The sequence below is a fragment of the Pogona vitticeps genome, chromosome 3 (genome assembly GCF_051106095.1).
Source record: "Pogona vitticeps strain Pit_001003342236 chromosome 3, PviZW2.1, whole genome shotgun sequence".
In the NCBI taxonomy this organism is placed as follows: Eukaryota; Metazoa; Chordata; class Lepidosauria; order Squamata; family Agamidae; genus Pogona; species Pogona vitticeps.
In genome coordinates, this window is record NC_135785.1 from 241,182,691 (window position 1) to 241,200,333 (window position 17,643).

The following is a 17,643-nucleotide window of genomic DNA, read 5'->3' on the forward strand; positions in this document are numbered from 1 at the left end:
CAGCACCTAGAGACACCAAAATTGCAGGAAAGCTTCCTCTGTTCTATAATCCCTCCAGGTTTGGTGAAAATTAGGTTTCAGATGTCCGAGGTATACATCCATAAATAACCCCCCCCCCGAAAAGTTCCACTACAGATACGTAGACCCCAAAGTCACAGAGAAGCTTTCCATGACTCTTCTACAATCCGTCAAAGTTTGATGAAGATTGAGTCTCCCCAAGCCAGCCATTAAAGGGAACTTTCCAGGGTATAACTTGGATGACTGAAGCCTAATCTTCACCAACTTTGGAGGGGTTGTAGCCAGGGGAAGCTTCTCTGTGATATTTGTGCATCTAGGTGCATGGGGGGGGGTCTTTTCGGGGGGGGGGGTCCTCCCTGTGGGTATATAACTTGGACATCTGAAACCCAAACTTCACCAAACCTGTAGAGAAAAGTCAGGGGAAGCGTTCCTGTGAATTTAATGTCTCTAGGTGCTTGAGGGGGGAGCACTTAAAGGTTTTTAAAGTAAAAAAAATATGAAATGATGAATTGATTTATTGAGTTGTCAGCAAAAATCATAAATTCATAATCCATTGACCTGAATGAATCACAAATCAAAATGAATCACCATTTTTCTGATTTGTGCCCATCTCTATTCTCCATTCACAGTTGTCTTATTACTTTAAATGAGCAGGGTCCCATTCCCCCTCCCCCGAATCTTATATCACTTGTTACAAATTTATAAACTTATATGGACTTGCTTTGCTATAAAATAATATCCCAAGTAGGATACACTGAAAATTAAAGCAATCTATGTTACTCCTTACATGCTGTAGTAATTCTATTTAAAAAGTATAACATTTTAACAAGCCATAAAGACTAGTACAGTAGATTTAGAAAGGATACTAATTTGGCTTCCCAATTTATGGTTCTTTATTTCAAGGAAATGAAAAATCACAAACAAAAAGAGATCTGAAGCTGGGATAGTACCAACTGTGTAACAGTTGGAAAAATGTAGATTGATGGTATTTGCCAATGGCTGCTGTGAATATTTTCAAGCCTAGCAACATTTCAGCAATTGCAGCAAGAGTCCAGACATCTTAAAATGATACAGAAGATAGAAACACTGCTCTTCCTCTGCCCCATCCAACTATATTAGGAGTCTTTAATATTTTTATATATAGGCGCCACAAATTAACTCCAACCTACAACATAAGACCCACAACTCTTAATTTATTTCAGATTCCTTTCTTGTCCGTTTTAACTTTGGTCAATCTGTCTTGCTCCTACTCTCTCCCAATTTTTACCCCCCTCTCCCCTTAAGAAACCAAGAAAAATCTTTGCAATGGCTCCGAATTAAACAGTCATCTAATTGGGACTTAAGGGCCCATGTGACAAAGACAAATGAGCTACGTGACAAGTGTTCATTATGAACCAGTTTGACAATTTTTACTTTTATTAATATGAAGTTGCATTTTATAGCAGCACTGAATTTAGCATTAAATCTTGTTTTCCACATTGCATTTGTACATCTTGCTGGCTGACAATTTGATTTGCTAAAACAAAACATATATCCTGGTATATAGACGGAATGAGAGAAATAGAACATATACCTGCAGGAAATCCCATTACATTGAATATTCTGTCCAGCTGATCATGATGATATGGATTACTAGTTTTTATATCCTCTTGTCGGCAGTGGAATATTGGCTCCGATGTTAGCAGCTCTGCAAATATACACCCTATAGCCCAAATATCTTTACAAAAAAGGAGGGGGGAAATCAAATAGGTTTTCTAAAAGGAGAAAGCATTGTCTGAGAAATAGTAGTAGATACTACAGATTCTGCTTAATGTGATTTGAACATTCTGTAGTGTATTTGCAAGTTCTTTTTACATCACAATTCTAGACATGACTATAAAGAATAAGTCCAGTATCTAGCCAGCATAACACAGAACCACATTGTTTGTATTAGTGTTGCTGTGCAAACAAAAATAGTTTTCTCATGGATAGCAGCAACATATGAACAGATGGTTTCTTATCTATAACTAATTTGCACATTACAGTGCTTTCTCCATTATGCTTTTAAGATTTTAGCATGCCATAACATTAAAAAAATTAAATAAACTAGAAATGTCACTTAGATCAAAGCAATTTATACTAAACTAATTATTAAGTGCAGGTTCCATAAAGATCAGTCTATCTAAAATAACACTTCTGTCCCAAAGCAACAATATTTCCCATTTCTCTACCTGTTCTTTCCACTATCAGTAGCTAACAACATGGAACAGAAAACACATTAACAGGAAGATGTGAGTTCTACCACATATAAGATAAAAGAGCAGAAAAGGATGTTATACTGTCATTGTTACTTTATCACTGTGGACTGGGCCACAGACACAAATCTCCTATCCTCCTGTGAATGCCCCCTCACATGCATGCACGCAAGCGTGTTCTGCCCCCCGTGAGCACGACATGTGTATTTGCACAAGCGCCCCCACGGGCGCGACATGCTCCCCCAACCAGTCTGCAGTTGGGAAAAGGTTGGGACTACTGTATTAGACCACTAAAAATCATACAATCTGCTAACTTTTGTGAATCAAAGTCCACTTTCTCAGGCAGGCACCCGTGTCTTGTAAACAGTGCAGAGAAATTACAGTGGTGCCTCGCAAGACGATTGCCTCGCGGGACGATTAATCTGCAAGATGATTGTTTTTTGTGATCAATGTTGTGCTTCGCAAGACGATGGTTTCCTGTGGACGATTTTTGCAAGATGACGATTTCCCCCATTGGAATGCATTAAACAGATTTCAATGTATTGCAATGGGGAACCGCGTTTCACAAGACGATGTTTTCTATGGACGATTTTCGCAAGACAACAATTTTTCCATTGGAAGGCATTAAATGGATTTCAATGCATTCCAATGGGGAACCCCGTTTTGCAAGACGGTGTTTTCGCAAGAGAGCATTTTTTGTGGAACAAATTAACATCGTCTTGCGAGGCCCCACTGTAAGAGTCCCAACATTTCGTGGCAGATGGTTGTGCCAGCCTTGTTTCTTAACAGTAAGTTAGAAAATGTGCAGGCTGATTTTCAAATTACAGGTCTGATAGCTGCTGACTGATATCACACCTCAACTTCAACTCTATGTGGGAGATAATGGCTAGGTTTCTTTTTTTGAGAAGCTGGGTCTGATTCTTCTCCTCAAAAGTCCTCAGGCTCCCTGGGGATCCCTTTCATTGTGAGGAAGGTATTGGAGGCTGTAGGATGGGAAGGGACGTGGTGGTGCTGCAGGATCAGAAGACCAAGTAGTCGTAAGATCGAATCCACGTGATGGAGTGAGCTCCCGTTGCTTGTCCCAGCTCCCGCCAACCTAGCGGTTCGAAAGCATGCAAGTGCAAGTACATAAATAGGGACCACCTCGGTGGGAAGGTAACAGCGTTCTGTGTCTAAGTCGCACTGGCCATGTGACCACGGAAGATTGTCTTCGGACAAAACGCTGGCTCTATGGCTTAGAAACGGGGATGAGCACCGCTCCCTAGAGTCGAACATGACTGGACAAAAATTGTCAAGGGGAACCTTTACCTTTACCTAGGATGGGAAGGGGAAGTTTTAATTTCTGAAAAACACTGCTGCCATTAAAGACTCTCCCTTCCTGCCCTGTGGCTCCCAACATCTTCACCACAATGAAAGGTATTCCAAAGAAGCCTTGGGATTTGGGGAGGGGGTGAGATCAGACATTTTTCACTTCAAAGGAACTGCCATGGCTAACCATGTTGTCAACCTTATGCAGTGTAAGTTAAAGCAAAAGGATTTCAGCTGTAGTTTGGGAGAAAGGAAGGAAGAAAATGCTTTCTTTAGTAATATGAGCATTTAAAGCTGAAACTGGCAACTATGACTCTCCAGAAGTTGATTTCAACTGCCTGAAGTCTCAGACATCACTGGTAACCGTGATGGATTATGGGAGCTGCAGTCCCAAACCTGGAGAGCCATGGTTGCACCCCCCACATTTAAAACAACTTAATAAAATTCTCCTGAATCTGTCAAACAAGACTAGTTACCACAGCTTTAAAAATATCTGTTTCCCCCTCCCCCCGCCCAAAATATCCTATGAGCACTTTTGCAGTTACTTAAAATATCTAAGATTTAAAGAGAGAGAAAGATTGAGAGAATGTTGATGAACCAGTCAGAAACATTTTGGGGGCGGGTGATGGGTGGGACAGGTATGTTCAGTAACAGTAGCAACCAAAACACATATTCAGCTGATTTAGTTCTAAATATACACCTACTAGAAACAATGGCTGCAATCCAGGCTTGGGCAAACTGAATAATTCTTTTACAATATCTCTTCCCTCAGCTGTAATCACTGCCCTATCCTGACTGCCCAAAAAACTGCTCTTGAGGGGCCACTTCAAAATTGCATGTGGTCATTCTGCTCTCAGATGTCTGGATCAAAGGCAACATTTTTCTTTCATTGTTCAATAATGCAAGCCAGTAAATAGCTAGGGTAATTCCATGTCTAATTAATGAGAGCATCCTTGAATTTAAGAGAATTTTTGCCAAGTAGGTATACTGAAATCACCTGTGTCCTATTTTAGATAGAATGATGATGTTTGGGCAACCTGTAGAAGTGATGGAAGTTTCAACAAAAAGGAGCAGTAAGGTACAACTGACCAGTTCCCCTAAATCTTAAAGCATAAAATGTTTTACTAAAACTCTAAAATGGTAGGACAGAACACCTCTTGCATGTTTGAAGCAAATAACCCAATAAAAGAGTCACAAGAAGAGACTACAATATAAGATTGTAATTCTGATAAATCAAATGAACTAGCAAACACTTACCAATAGCTTTGGTATAATGTCTTGCTCCAAGCAGTAATTCTGGAGCTCGATACCAGAATGTTACAACTACTGGATCCAAATCAGCTAAAGGCTTCAAAGGTGAATTAAATAGCCGGGCAAAGCCCATGTCAGCTGTAAAAAGGAGGGAAACGTGCTTTAAATATAGGCATCGAGGCTATTTGATATGAATGAGATCGAATGTAACACAGTGGCAGAAGTCCATTTCAGTGTAATGTTTCAAAATTTGAATTGAGTTTATTATACAGAAAGTGAAGCATTACTGAATTACATTTAACATGAACTCTTGATCAGGATTCACCAACACTCTGAATCAAAGCTGATCAATTCTCAGAAAATTGAGAAATCTAGAGTCCAACCCACTGACAAATAGTGTGGATGTTTTGTAATATATAAGGAAAAACAAAAGCAGGTCAGTTTTAGGATGAGAAGATTTCTAATTTTTATAAAACAGATTAGTAAACTGACAAAATTCAGTTCTTATGAACAGAGACAATAAAGCAGCTGGTGTCTTTCAGATAATACAGAAAACTGATACAGGCAATTAATAGAGGTCATTATAAATTAAAGCTGGTTTTTCTTCAGGGCAAAATGGGAAGAATTTGTAATTCCTGGTGTACTCTAGTCCTATTCAGGCATCATGAAAACATTACCACCTACCACTTGAACAGGAATGGTTACTGCTTACCAGGAAAGCCTTTGCACATAATGCTGTATTTGGGGAGACTTCCATGAGATTTAGAACCCACTATGATAAAGTTTCTGAATTATATGGCCACTTCTACAAGTAAAGGTAAAGACCTTCCCATTGCAGCCATTCATTTTTTAATTCTGGAGGCCTCCAGTTAGGGCTATGCAGTGATTTCATATCAATAGCAGACCTTGTCTCTATTTTCAGGGTGAGTGTTACCATTTCTATAATGCCTGAATAGGGCTTCTCTTCTGTTAATAATTCTCACATTTGGAAGAATTGTCTCTGCACTTATCATCTTAAAAAAGGATGTGTTACTTCAACAATTAAGTATTTTTCTTCTGGTGTAAAACCAATGCTGTTCAACAGCAAAGGTGCAAATGTTATGCCACTTACTCATCTAATGGCAACAGATATGAGACTCTAAGGTTATAATTAGAGGGAATATATAGAACTGAGCCAGCTTTAAGAACATTAGGCATAAGTGTTTTCAAGGAGCAAGACCACATATTTCCACCACAGATAAACTCTGTGTAGTTTGATCTACAGGCTGAAAGAGAGGTTACCTACCTGTAACCATGGTTCTTCTAGTGGTCCTCTGTGATTTCACACAAGTGGGTTGTTCTGTGCCTGCACACAGAAGTTTCGGAAGTTTCTAGAGCTTAAAAGAGATTTGACAATAAGACATCCCCTCGTGGAGTGCATGCTCCACCCTCCAAACTTCCCCTCAGTTCCTTCCAAAAGTCCGCAGCTGTCAAAGTAGCAGTATATATAAAAGACAATGTGACGGACAGAGGGGAGGAAGGGAGGGATATGTGAATTCACAGAGGACCACTAGGAGAATCCTGGTTACAGGTAGGTAACCTCTTTCTTCTTTGTGGCCTCTGTGAATGCACACAAGTGGGTGACTGACAAGCTCACTTACTGGATGGTGAGACATCACGGTAGAAGAGATGTCAGGATCACTCTGCCAAATGCAGCATCATTCTTAGCTCTGACATCAAAGCGATAATGCTTGACAAAGGTCGATGGATTGGACCAAGTCGCTACTCGGCAGATATTTGGTAGTTCTATTCCATGGTGGAGAGCAACAGATGTTGATAATGCTCTGCTGGAATGAGCCTTTAAGTGTTCAGGGGGTGATTTGCCTGAAAGTTCCTAGGCCCTTGAAGTAGTCTGAACTATCCAATGAGAGATGGTCTGAGCTGATGCTGGAGCGCCCTTGTGAGGACCTTGGAAACAAAGGAAAAGTTTTGGATACTTCCTAAATGCATTTGTCCTGTTGATATAAAAGGCTAAAGACCTTCGGATGTCCAGCATATGGAGCATGCACTCGATGGATATAGAAAGAGAAGGGAATAAAGTTGGTAAAATTAAAGGTTGATTCAGGTGGAAATCAGAGACTACATCTGATCTGTTGATCGTAATAAAGTAAATAGAGACAATCTTAGGCAGAAATGACACATCAAAATACATGGTGACTTTGTCTGAATGGAATTGCAGGTATGGTGGGTCTGATCGAAGAACTGCTAATTCGCTAGCACGTTTGGCAGATGTTATTACCACTAGAAAGGCTGTCTTCAGAGACAATAGCTTTTCATTACACATAGCCATTGGTTCGAAAGGTGGTTTTAGTGAGAGAATTTAGTACTAATTGTAATGACCATCGGGGTACAATTTGTTGTCCTGGAGGTTGAATATTTAGAAGTCCTTTAAGGAATCTTTTTAAAGCTGGGTGTGAAAAAAGTTTCGCTGATTGTGAATGGAGTGATTGATGGGCCATGATAAGGTTGAGTCTGAGAATCCCAGATCAAAGAGGTATGGAATGAAGGTAAGTATTGTTTTAAGAGAAGTTGGAGCTGCAATCAGGTTTCATGATTGTGTAAATGCCTTGAACAATTTCCATTTATTTTCATAGAATCTTTGTGTAGATGGCTTTCGAGCTCGGTCTACTATGCTTCGGAAGGCGGGAGTATCCTCCAGGCCGCCAGATTCAGAGACTGGATCTCTGGATGGAAGATCGTTCCATTGTTCTGAGATAGGAGGTTGGGTATTGACGGTAGGTGAAATATGTCCGTCACCATCGACCTCAGATGGGTGAACCACGGTTGCCGTGGCCACTATGGAGCAATGATTATGGCATCTGCTTGGTATTGTTGGATTCGAATGATGGATCTTTGGATCAGAGGGATTGGAGGGAACATATATAGTGCTCCTGTCCAGTTTATCATGAAAGCATCGCCCAGTGATTTGGGGTCGATGCCGGCTCAAAATCCGTATCTCTGACACTTCGTGTTATGTTCTGATGCAAAGAGGTCTATGGTCTGGAAGATTTGATCACCTAAAGTCCATTTGTGTAGGAAGCTGGCTTAGTTGATCCGCTATATAATTTTCTTTGTAGAAATGTGAATAAGCCACTGGGAAAATGTGGTGATAACACCATTTCCATAGGTCTATGGTAAGGTATAGAAGTGAGAGGGAATGTGTGCGTCCCAGTTTGTTCACATAGTACATAGCCGTGGTGTTGTTTGTGATGAGCTGTACTGCTTGTCTTTCGATGCATGGTAAGAAGACTCAAAAGGCTTTTATTATCACTAACAGTTTTGAAAAATTTCATAAAGTAACCTCTTTGAATTATGGATAGAACCCATTTATCATTGGTGATTTTTTTTCATACCGGTAAAAAGTTGTGAAGTCTTGTATGAAATGTTGACGGTAAAAAATTATGGATATTGCTTACCCTTTTTTTGTTGCTTCCATAAGGGCTGTCTCCTGCTTTGTGATTGTTGGTTTTGAAATAGTTGAGAGGTCGAAGTCGATGTTGTAGGGTAGGGTCTGTCATAAGGATGTGGTCGATATGAACAAAAAGGTTGTTGATATGGATAGTGCTGTTGTTGGTAGTATGGCTGTTTTTGGTACAGGGTCCTCTGGTATAAATAAGACTGTTGTGGCGTGTGAGATTTTGCAGTCTTCTTTAATTTATGTGTATTTTCAATTAGCTCATCTGTTTTTGAATTGAAAAGTCCAGTAACATTGAATGGGAGATCTTCTGTTCTTGTTTTTGTGTTGTCTAATATGTTGGATGATCTGAGCTATGTGTGCCTTCTGAGTGTGATGGAAGTGGCTATTGCTTTGGATTCTGCATCAGCTGTGTGTCGTGCAGCTACTCTTTGTTGCTTTGCAACTGTTGATCCTTATGTGTAAGTGTTGACTAATTCTGTTCTGGTGGTTTCTGATACGGTTTGGAGTGTGGGTAAGATTTTATCCCATAAGTGTCTTTGATAAGTCCTCAAGGCTGCTTGATAATTAGCGACCCGTATTTAAAAGGAGGTAGGAGAATAAAGCTTTCATCCTAGGGTATCAATTTTACATCCTTCTTTGTTGGTCGATGTCACTTATGATTCATTACGGGCTTTGTATTGAGTTGATTCGATAATGACTGAGTTAGGTGTTGGATGTTTCAGAAGGAATGTTCCACTGGGTCCATGAGTCTTATAATGATTTTCCACTCTGCATGGAATTTGTAGGGATGATGGAGGTTTATCCCATGAGTCCTTCACCAGTTGAAACATAGCTGGTATTAAACTTAAGCACAGTGGCGGAGTTTTATTCTGGTCCAGGTCATGAAAAACTAAGTCCTTTTCTTCAGTCGGTGGTTCTTGGATGTCTAGTTGTAAAACCTGAGGATCAATTGGGAATATGTGTACTCTTCTGAAGGTGAGGGAGGGTGATTGTCTCCAATATCGGATGTAGGAGTAGGGAGGTTGGTATGTGATTCTCTGGATCCAGTGGAGTCAGAGTCTTCAGATGATGTCGAAGAGATAGGTGGTGAACGTTGTAATCTAGATCTCAATGTTATCGGTATTGATTCTTTTGATGATTGGATCAATTTCAATTGAGTTTTGGTGCTGGTATGTAAGGCTGGACCTGTATAGGCTGTGGATATTTGAAAAGAAGGTTGTTTTGATTGCTTTGTTTTTCTACTCGGTATTGGTGTTTATGATACTGAAGTAGGTCTTTTAAGGACAGACTTTGATGGTGGATGAGTCTGTGCTTGGATTGAATGTGATGAGTGAAGACATAAGTGTTAGAGGAGACGGTGATCTTGACATCAGATCCTTGGTTCATTGTAGCGCATAGCATGAGGGTACATCCCTGGGTAATACGGGTCGTAGTACTGCTGCCCATGATAAGGTATTGGAAAAAATTGATGGTGTTCCAGGTAATAATATGTTTGTTCATGTCGAGGGGCATATAGAGGTGGAGAGGTATGCTGTCTCTTTTCCTTGTGTTTACGCAGAGAGTGTTGGGAGGTTTCTGATCCCGAAGCTTGCATACTTAGCGCCTGCCCTGATGAACAAGGACTGGAAAGGGCCAAGGCGGGGCTGGAATGGATCTCAGCATGTGAGTGGCCCGTGCTAGGTGAGAGGCTAGCTATTGATGATGCAGCTTGTGCTGAAGTTAAGTTATGCTGTTCTCTATCAGATGTTGAAATGGGAGCTTCTCTTGATGATTCCTCAAAAATTGGTGAAGGAGAAACAGGCTGTGGTGGTTCTATATGTGTTGATTCTGATATTTTCTTAAAAAATGATTTCTATTTGTCTTTTTTCTTTTTAGTGCCTTTGTCAGGATGTATCTGTGTCTTCGCGATGGACTTCAAGCTTGATTTCAAAGAACCATTAGAAGATCCTTTTTGCCTTGTTGGAGTTGGTGGCGGGCTCGATATAGAGTGAGCTGTCGGGCTCGATATTGATTGAACTGGTTCTGAACGTGTTGAATCCTTTGGTGAGGTAAGTGTCTCCATAGCTAGGTGAAGACATGTCTCCCACAGATGTGACTGTAATCATTGTAACCTTTGTTTTATTGCAGGTTTTGTTAGTTTTTTGCACTCAGGGCATAATTGAGTTTGGTGTTCCTCCCCCAAGCAAAATAAGCATTTGCCATGCCCGTCAGAATTTTCCTCTGGCAAAGAATGCACCGTTTAAACGGTCCCCGAGGGGCCATAAAAATGAAAGAGAAAGGACACCGTCGTTGTGGGGAGAAAAGGGGGGAGGGAAAAATGCGGGAAGCTGAAAAAAGTTGTATGCGGGGAGAAAAGTAGACGATAATCACAGGGGGATATAAACAATAATAATTCTGTAAGAATCTGAGGTATTTTAGAAGGTAATTGTATATTTTAGAAAACTACTTGCTATTCACTCTAGGTGTTCCAGTACGTCCTACCAACACGGTGGAAAAAAAGGAACTGAAGGGAAGTTCAGAGGGTGGAGCATGTGCTCCACGGGGGGGGGGGGATGTCTTATTGTCAAATCTCTTTTAAGCTCTAGAAACGTCCGAAACGTCCTGCGCAGGCATAGAACAACCCACTTGTGTGCATTCACAGAGGTCAAGAAGAAGAACATATTCATTTCTGTATAGGTTCCTATTTAAAATGTTGTTATGTTTCATTTTAAAAGTTAAACAATTAAAAAATTATATTAGAAAATAAATATTTAGTTGCTGGAGAAGAACAAACATACTAATAATCCTCCATGGCTCCACAGAAACCTAGAAGTTGTTTGAATATAAAACACGTGTTTTAAAAAATTCTACATTAGTTGTTTCTCAAACTTAACAGTTAAAAAAAACCCACACTGCCAGTGGCACTGGATGGCTCGAGTGGATTAGAAGAGTGGCTCTTTCAACTCTTACCATTTTGCATCTAAATATCTTGGGGAGTATTCAGAAGTATTTGCTGGATGGTTGTCCCCCCCCCCCCCCAAGAATACAGTGGTGCCCTGCAAGACGGGCACTCTGTTTAACGACGAAACCACTTGAAGTCGATGATTTTGCGATCGCAAAATCCCCCTATGGGGGAATTTCACTTTGCGGTGATCGGTTCCCTGCTTTGGGAACCGATTCTCGCAAAGCGATGATTTTTTAACAGCTGATTGGCAGTTTCAAAATGGCCATCGGGTAAACAAAATGGCTGCCCGCTGTTTTCTGGGACGGATTCCTCGCTGCACAGGCAGCAAAAATGGTTGCGCTATGGAGGATCTTCGCTGGACGGTGAGTTTCCAGCCCATAGGAATACATTAACCGGGTTTTAATGCGTTTCTATGGGCTTTAAAAAATCGCTTTATGACGTTTTCGTTCTACAGCAATTTCGCTGGAACAAATTAATGTCGTAATGCGAGGCACCACTGTATTGTAAAGAACTATTGCTTGCAAAAAGAGTGGGTGGTCAATTTCCAGGTAATCATAGAGAACTGTCTTCATCACAAAAAGAAGTGAATACTATGCAAGTTTGGAGTAAAAAATAAGTACCCTTTAGCCTTTCATGCTTTGCTGACAGGCAGCTTTCAATGTTCCAGGGTTATTACCACTGTACATTTACAAACCTGTAAGGAGCTAGTGCTCAGCACTCTCTGAGACCATTCCTTTTCATAAGAATGATGAAATGCTCACTTTAAACAGGAAAAAGTGTGGAGCTGCCAATAAGCACAAAACTCTCCTTTTAGCAGGCTTTTTATAAAAAGCATGCAATAAAAAACAGGTACCTATGGAATTATTTGTAAATGAGAAAGCAAATTATCTCAGAAAATAAAGGGAAAAGAAGGGAAAAAGAAACACCTTGTAACAGTTAATAGTGACTTCTGATTAAATTAGCTAAAAAATCCAGGATGCACATTAGATGTCTCCCAGTACACTCACCTATGTCCCAATGATACCAATGTGCATCAATGCTATATTGGGACATAGTGTGAGATGGAATTTACTATTATGCTAGTATTACATTTAGATTTTTAAGAGCCTTTTTATAGTATATTCAAGTTTTGCATTATAAATTCTTACAACAAAATCTTGTCCAATGTTTATAGTTTGGTTCCCATTTTGAAATGTATTGTTTTGTGTATTTCATTTAACAGATGTTTGTGAGTCTTTCTTCTTTGCCTCCTATAACAGAAAATACAATCTACCATCACAATAGTATGTTAGAATAATGTATTTTTCTTATTGACTATTTCCCTGATATACAAGGACTTGTACCTATTTTTGTGTGTGACAATGGGCCAAATTTTAGCTTCTCCCTTCTTCTACGTCCTTTCAGGCTATCTTATATTTGTCCCACATTAACAGATATTACTTCTCTTCATGGAGTAAGGTTTCTTTCATCTGTGATCCAGCAAGTATTAACAGTTAAGTATTGACCTAGCAACCACACCTTTAGAACATATTGTCTTAAATGCTACACTGGGACTTATCAAAGATATAAACATACCAATTTTTACTCTTCCTCGCTCAGGACCTTCACCCATAACTAAAATATTAGCAGGTTTCTGTGGAAAAAAAATAAATACACAATACATATACCAAGATAAACCTAAACATTTGTGCCTGAAATTAGCAGCTTTATTTTCCCAATTTTAAACCAGAATGCAGTGGATGATAGTGACCAAGCCTATTAACTACTGATTTGTTGTAAGGCCATGCAAGCTGCCAAATAAATTTTTTTTGCCAATTTCAACATCTCCCCTTTTAAAGGGCTTCCTTACAATGATTCTTATCGTTGTATGTCTCTAAGTAGGAACAGTTCTAATCCAAAATTCAGAGAAAAATTGTATTTCTCCTTGTCAACTTCCAACATTAGCCAGAAACACAAAACAATCTACCACATATAACTGGATACAAAACTTAATTGTATGCAAAACTAGGTATTTATTCTGAAAGTAGGCCAAACACCTGTAATTCAAACTTCTGTCTAGATAAATTGAACTTCTCATGTGAACATCACTTTTCAGATGCCTTGCGTTTGCAATATTTTCAGAACTAGTTTCTTGTCTCCCATTTAAAGGTTCACTGTATGGATTTCCCTTTTTTCCCCTAGCCAATGTTCTTTTTAGCTCTCTATTGTGCACACAACCTATTTTCCTATAACTATAGGAACTACAGAACCACACCAATGCTTTATCGCTATTCGCTTATAAGATCTATGAACCTACAGAAAATTATTGTTAAATGTACTATTTAACTAAAAATGCACTAAACACAGTAAAATATTCCTTCCACAGATGTTAAGACATTGAAAACAGTCTCAAGAAGAAAATACCATTGTTATTTGGAAAATAATTGCCATCAGCTGCTCACACTTTGAAGTAGGCTATTGTGAATATGTAGAAAGTGACTCCCTCTAGTACCATCACAACTTGAAAACTACTAGGTGACCATGCATCTGTGAACCTTTATATTATGTTAGATAAAGTACTTAAAGAAGACTTTCTTGGATGAATGATAATACCTTTGATGGGAAAACATGTAATCTGGTATCATTAAGATTACAGCATAAATATGTGAAAAATCAGAAAACAGAAGATTTTAAAAGGAATATGCACAGCTCTAGATGGGACTAAAAAGGACTACAGTGGACTTTTAATCAGTCAGATGTCTGCTCCTAGCTAAGAAAAATAAAGAAATTACCTAATGACACCATTAGTCCACCTGATTCTGATAATGACTGGTAGACAGAATTTCCTGTATCTAACAATAATACTACTGAAATGCAAGGCCTAGAGGCTGCAGTTTTTGGGTTAGAGCAAGGGTGGCCTCCAATACAGTTCTTGTACACATGGTTGTTCAACACAGCACTTGAACGATGTAAAAACATGCATTTATTTTATAACAAAAACAGTATTTTTTGGGCAGTTGAAGAGGGTTGAGGAAATCAATTACAGGATAAACATGATTTAATTTTTCAAAAATCAATTTTTTTATTTAAATTGTAAAAAAATCTGATTTTTATTCAAATCATAATTTAAATAAATAGATTTAAATCAAATCCACCCTGATTAAACATGATACCAAGTACCTCCTTCTTCTTTTCCTGATTGCCAAGACATACGTTATTCTAGTCATCATTGTTATCCCCAGTTTGCACATAATTTTATCACAGCATTCAAGGATATATCTTTCAGTGATTAATGTCAAGAGGATGCACCAAAAGTCCACTCAAATCCAAACGCCAGAAAAACATTTTGAGTGTTAAAATTTAAATACTAAACTCCCAAGAGAGGACAGGCATTAAGTCTCAACACAGGTTTCCAATTAAAAGTCTTCCAACACACAAATAAGCCAAAAAATTAAGATCAGAATTTTGTTTGCTTACTTGATAACTTAACCATTGGCAGTATTTTTCAGGGTCTCTGTTCTATACCTACAGCCACATATGAAGAATTTAAGACAAATCTATATGATAGTGGTCTAGTAACAATCACAATATAGTTTGGCAGCTGCACACCCTGCAAGGTTAATTCATCAGAGCAGATAGCTACAACCAGACTTAGAGTTAAAGACAGTTTCCAACTAGCCAAGAAGCTACTCCCATTGCCCATCCTCTCAACAACATCTCGCACCATCATATTGTTTTACCACACTGCTTTCCAAAAAAACAAGGAATAAATGAAAAAGATAATCTGCTTTTACTTGGTCTATATGCTTATACTGTAATTTTTACTAGTTTTACTGCTAATTTTGTACTAAATTATTGCAACTTTTTAATTTTAATTTGCTTTAGGATGATTTGGTGAGACCTTGAAAGATAGGTTTCATATACAGTAGCACAAATCTGTCTTAACACATGAAACCAAGAATCAAGAACTGTGAAGCTGAAAAGTATCGAAGGCTCATTTAATCCAACCCCTGACGACACAGGAAACGGCAAGTCCAATAAAATGGTTTAAAATTGAAATGCCAAATGTCCATGTGAAGGAGTTGTAATTGAGAGTGTGCCGTCCCCTAGTGACAGAGAACAGGAGGGAGGGGAGAAGGTAGAGAGGGGGCAAGTACAAGAGGACCGAACTGAGAACGCGACTACGGAGACAAAGAAAGGAAAGGGCGGGAAGTTTGAAGTCAGTTTGGTGGAAGAACGCAAAGGCGCGAAAGGGGTGGAGCAGGAGTTGTCGGTTTGGGAAGAAAGTATAAATACCCAAGGGGAACGCTGCTTCGAGGTAGAAGTGGAGCTGAGGAAAAGAAAGAAGGAGATAGAGAGGCTAAGAGAGTACGAGAGGGTGAAGACCCCAAGAACTACTGATGGACTTCCCGAACTTGAAGCTAAGCGGGCTGCTTCCTGACCCTTCTCCCCAGGAAGGTAAATAACTAAAATATGAGACGCTTGAACAAGGGAAGGGGTCGACAGGTGATTCAACCAGACACGAGGCACAACACCCCTCTGCTAGAAGGTGACTGGGCTAGGCACCCATGTTGCGGCACCATCTGCGCGGTGCAAAGCACGCCTCTGCAGAAGCCGACAGACGCGGAGAGATTTGGCCCTGCACCCCTTGAGTTCAGTTGACGGGAGACCTGATTATGCATTGGACAGTTATGGCTTGTTGCCCGAGTAGTTTCTTTGACCCTTTTGCTAACAACGTTGAACCCCCTGTTGTCAATAAAGATGAAGTTATTAAGGTTAAGAAGACGACTCCTGTGGTATTTCCAGCGCAAAATGAGGAGCCGCCTAAATTTGAACCTGAACCCATTCACAGTCCATAAGCATAAATAAAAAAGCAATAAAAGATGTAATGTAGCATCTTTAATTAAATGCAAACGGAAATGTTAAAAAAAAGGTTTAAATACTCAGTATAACAGTACTGTAGATAAAACAAATTAAAACTTATTTCCCTCAGGAAGGGAGTCTTACAGATATGGGAGCACTACAAAGATGGTCTTGTTTTAATACCTACCAATCTAATCATTTTGTAGACAAACGAGACAAAATATACTGCTTCATTAATCTAATTAATTTGTTGAAGATACAAATTTAAAAGCAGAATCAAAATAGAGCATATCCATACAGTAAGATTCTTTTTAAGTCAGGGAATTCTTTCAAAGTGCATTAGATCAAATCAGCTGACAATGGTGTTAGGTATTCCAACATTTTCTAATTTTTCATCAAGGAGTGAGTCTATGTGCTATACCAAGTGACAACACTGTTCTCACCTGACACAGCTAGTTGCCTGCAGTGACTTTCATTACTTCCTGTAGTAACATGCAGTTAAAATAAATTATGATCCAGCTTTCCCTGCTTCCCTGCTTCCCATTCTGCCTACTCTTAAAATCTGGCTGATGAAGAGAATGTTTTCTTGAAAGTTTCCATAGTTGCCTGCACTTTTGTGTACTTTCAGTACACAAAAGCAATACTGTCAAGTGGCTAATTTTCACTATGAGTCTAGACTTTTAGAAATGTCACATAATGTGAACCAGTCAAAGCTCAGATGCCAGACTAAGATGCATCCATTTCCTTCAGGAATTAATGGCCACATCAGCAGGAGAGAGAATTGGTAGAGAAATTCTTGTAGGGAAGTCATTGGACAGCAGCAGCAGCAGCAGCAGGTGATACTCATAAAAGATCTTCCACAAAGAATCGTAGTTTCACTCAAATTAACCTTGTTAGTACTGTGCAGAAAGCAATGATAAACCAATTCCAAGTATTTTATATCTCAAAAACCATTATGAGATGATCCGAAATAAAACAAGAGACAATGCTAGAACTTGAGACACCTAGGTCAGAAGGCACTCAAATCAGCTACTCAACAAAGAAAGCAAAGGACAAGTACAAAGTGCTTTTGCTAATAAAGCAACTAAATTAAACCAAGTCTAGTTGCTGACATGCACACAGCTAAAAGAAAAGTCCAGTAATGCACAACATATATAATTGGGACATGGAAAGTAAGCAGTATGAATCAAGGTAAGCTCAAAATCATGCAACAAGAGATGTGATGTTTATGCATTGTGATTATTGCAGTCAGCATTCTAAAGTGAACTGGAGAAGAACATTTTCAATCAAATAATTACAATGTTTTGCTCTGGAGAAACACACTCCGAAGAAATGTATTGGCATTAATGGTGATACGAAATGTAGCACAAGCAATGAAGGCTATAATAAAAAGTCAAATAACAGCCATCAGGCTTCATGGAAAGCTTATCAATACAGTGGTGTCCCACGAATCCGCTTTACGATGCGTTTTTTGTGATCGCTATTGCGATCGCAAAACAATGATTCAATGGCGGAATTTCGCTTAACAGTGATCGGTTTCCTGCTTTGGGAACCGATTCTTCGCATTCCGACAATTTCAAAACAGTTGA

At 39.2% G+C, this 17,643-nt stretch overlaps 1 protein-coding gene across 3 annotated transcripts in view; it reads right to left on the minus strand.

Annotated features, from left to right (window-relative positions):
* The window catches only part of CDK8 (cyclin dependent kinase 8), a 77,738-nt gene that overhangs the window by 24,778 nt on the left and 35,317 nt on the right, over positions 1 to 17,643 (minus strand). For 2 of the 3 annotated variants that reach the window (XM_020788550.3, XM_020788548.3), the window contains exons 5-7: positions 12,788 to 12,845; positions 4,818 to 4,949; positions 1,592 to 1,735 (exon numbers count right to left, since the gene is read on the minus strand). In XM_020788550.3, the coding sequence (XP_020644209.1) occupies positions 1,592 to 1,735; positions 4,818 to 4,949; positions 12,788 to 12,845 (334 nt within the window). The remainder of the gene's footprint in view (positions 1 to 1,591; positions 1,736 to 4,817; positions 4,950 to 12,787; positions 12,846 to 17,643) is intronic. The other variant, XM_020788554.3, reaches the window with a different exon arrangement.